The 2950-nt window shown below is 51.4% G+C and overlaps 2 protein-coding genes across 2 annotated transcripts in view; both read right to left on the bottom strand.

Moving 5' to 3' along the window:
* The window catches only part of LOC106811844 (spectrin beta chain-like), a gene marked incomplete in the record, with an annotated part of 83058 nt that overhangs the window by 18269 nt on the left and 61839 nt on the right, over positions 1-2950 (bottom strand). The window contains 3 exon segments of the mRNA XM_014815567.1: positions 1647-1751; positions 2062-2153; positions 2441-2525. Of these exon segments, the coding sequence (XP_014671053.1) occupies positions 1647-1751; positions 2062-2153; positions 2441-2525 (282 nt within the window).
* The window catches only part of LOC106811846 (spectrin beta chain-like), a 6209-nt gene continuing 3532 nt past the window's right edge, over positions 274-2950 (bottom strand). The window contains exons 2-4 of the mRNA XM_014815568.1: positions 1232-1436; positions 696-960; positions 274-318 (exon numbers count right to left, since the gene is read on the bottom strand). Of these exons, the coding sequence (XP_014671054.1) occupies positions 293-318; positions 696-960; positions 1232-1330 (390 nt within the window). The 5' untranslated portion in view covers positions 1331-1436 and the 3' untranslated portion in view covers positions 274-292. The remainder of the gene's footprint in view (positions 319-695; positions 961-1231; positions 1437-2950) is intronic.

The following is a 2950-nucleotide window of genomic DNA, read 5'->3' as shown; positions in this document are numbered from 1 at the left end:
AGAGGGAGAGGGAGACACGGGCATGAGGGCGAGGGCGGGAGACCAGATAGACAGATCGACGACAGAAAGAGAGAGAGAGGGTAGAGAGGATGAACAGACCAGCAGTACAAGGGAGAAAGAGAAAGACAGAAGAGAAACCGACAAACAAAGAGGTAGAGTGAGAGAGCGAGAGATAGGAAGCTGTGTGTGTGCGGGCATTCCCCTGTGCGGAGAGGTGGCCAGGTCCTGCTCGAAGATGGTGTGGCTTCGGCCCGAGGGGCAGGACACGCTGCCGGCGTCACGACACGGCAGCTCATGCCGACATCGAGTTCTGCTTCTTCACTGCCATGACATTATGCGTGAGTGAGTGAGCGCTGAAGTCTGGCAAAAATCCCAGCAAAATATATAACCTGGGCCCAATCTCAAGCATCTTGAGATCGGCACACTACAATAATGCATTATTCGAAAGACTTTATATTTACTGCTTCTTCCCCCTCCCTTACATCGACCAATTCCTCCTCCTCTTCCTCCTCCTCCTCCTCCTCCTCCTCCTCCTCCTCCTCCACTGGCCTGCTACCACACCCACCTACCCGCTATCCTTCCTTCACCACCACCACTTCCTCCTCCTCCTCTGAACTGTTACCAGATCTACGTATCCCCTCCTCCTCCTCTCCCTCCTCCACCCTCCTCCTCCCCCTTCTCCCTCACCGTACTCACCAGGATCATGCCGAGCACGTCCCTGCAGTCGTAGTAGTACTTGTGCAGGCGGTAGCTGGCGTCGAGCATCTGCGTGCGTGTTTCGATCAGCTCCAGCAGGTCTCCCCACGCCTCGTTCAGCTGGTCCTTCCACTGCGCGATCTGCGCGGCGTCGGCGTGGCCGGCGTTCATCAGCGCGTCGGCGATCTCGTTGCCGGCGTTCACGCGCTCCGTGCCGATGCCCTCCGTCTCGCGAGCGAACTCGCGGAAGCGGTCCTGCAGCATCTGTGTGTGTGCGTGAGAAGAAGAACGGGTTAGTGTGGGAAGGGGGTCATGCGTGTGTAAAAAGAACGTGTGAGATGGTATAGAGGGTTGGTAATTTGATGTATCCGCGTGGTCGTGTCCTGTGCTAGGTGCAGGCATGCATGCACGCACGCACATACGAGCATGTAACAATGCAGCACACTTACGCAGATGTGCTCAAATTCGTGTCCGAACTCCACACCCACATGACACACGCACGCACGCACGCACAACCCCACTGTACTACACTTACACAGACGTGCTCGAAGTCGTGACCGAGCTCGGGCGACTTGGCGACGACCTCGCGCTCTGCGATCCACTGCAGCAGGTCGTCGACCTCGCGGTTGAGCATGTACAGCTTGAGGGCTTCGTCCAGGTTTCCGCGCCGCTCCTGCGCGAGGTCCTTCAGTCCCGCGTACAGCTTGTCGATCTGCGCCTGCCGCACCGCGATCTGCTCCCTGCAACGATGCAACGGACGAACGTGTGACGATGATTACTCGGATGTTGAAATGGGATTTTAGATTGTCTTAGCTTTTTTTGGTAAAGATATGCAAGGAGGACAGGTAAGGGAGGACTGATAAGGTCATGTAAGGACAGGTAAGGATAGGACAGGTAGGGGGATGTAAGGACAGGTAAGGATAGGACAGGTAGGGGGATGCAGCACGCACCGTGGTGAGTCTCTCGAGTGCAGTGAAGCGGTCCTCCTGTGCGGCAGCGGACTTCTCGTATGCCTCGTGCTTCTTCAGCAGTAGCTCCACGTCGTCCAGCGTTCGCTGCGCGAAACAATGCCACACATTCACGTACACGTGTACACTACCCCACCCTGGCTAAGCACAGCATAGTCACGCACGCACTCATTATAATTATTATTCTTATTATTAGCAGTAGCAGGAGCAGCAGCAGCAGCAGCAGCAGTAGTAAGTATTCATTATTATTATTGTCACGTAGACCCGTTGTAATATTTACTACACCTTATTATTATCAGCACCATTATTATTATTGTTGTTGATATCGTTGTTATTGTCATCGACTTGTTTTAATCTTTGCACGACAGAGACGATAATATGCTGTCTATCTACTCACCCCGAGTTCGTCTCCAATGAGATATGGCTCCTGGGCGAACAGCCACGCCTCTGCCACGGCTGCGTCGCGAGCAAACTGATACACCTCCAACACTGCAACGAAGAACACAACCCTGTAGCAGCTGCCAGCACTGCACACACACGCACACATGCACGCACGCACGCACGCACGCACGCACGCATGCCGCACACATGCACGCACGCACGCACATCATTCACTATACCCCGCCCCACCACAATATCACATCGATCACCCTGAGTCACAGCCTGCCCTGCTTTCCCCAACAGTAAAAATGTCTACACCCCAACGACGAAACCGACCAACTAGTGAGCTAGCACGCAGGCCGGCAGCAGCGGTGACGACGACCCGGCAGCCTCACCTAGCTGCAGGTGCTCCCAGCGATGCTCCCACTGCTCCATCATCACCGATCTCTGGTTGGTCAGCCCCAGCAGCTTCGCCTTGATCTGCATGCGAAACCAATGAAAGCGTCAATGACATTGTAGCTCACCACAAAAAAGGACACAAATGAGTGAGTGAGAAGAAGTCAGTTTTAATTGAGCAACCATCAACGTACATTATAGAAACGAAGAGTATATATGGGAGAACTCCCATTATATACTCTTGATAATTATATGTGTGATTTTTTATGTGAAAATAATAAATAATATTATATATAAATTATAAATAATTTATAAACAAAAATTAATCACAATTTGTGACGGTAGATGGCGCTATACCCGCTTTGATGTTTTTTAGTATAATAATAATATAATTATAATAGTATAAATCATAATATGTTCATAGCAGGAATTTTGCATTAAATATATGTCAATGAAATCTTGTAAAACGAACCAGACGAGTGTGACACCACAGACTGTTTGTTATCTGC

The sequence above is a fragment of the Priapulus caudatus genome, unplaced genomic scaffold (genome assembly GCF_000485595.1).
Source record: "Priapulus caudatus unplaced genomic scaffold, Priapulus_caudatus-5.0.1 Scaffold581, whole genome shotgun sequence".
In the NCBI taxonomy this organism is placed as follows: Eukaryota; Metazoa; Priapulida; class Priapulimorpha; order Priapulimorphida; family Priapulidae; genus Priapulus; species Priapulus caudatus.
Note: the sequence above shows the minus strand (reverse complement) of the source record. Positions and strands in the feature narration are given on the sequence as shown.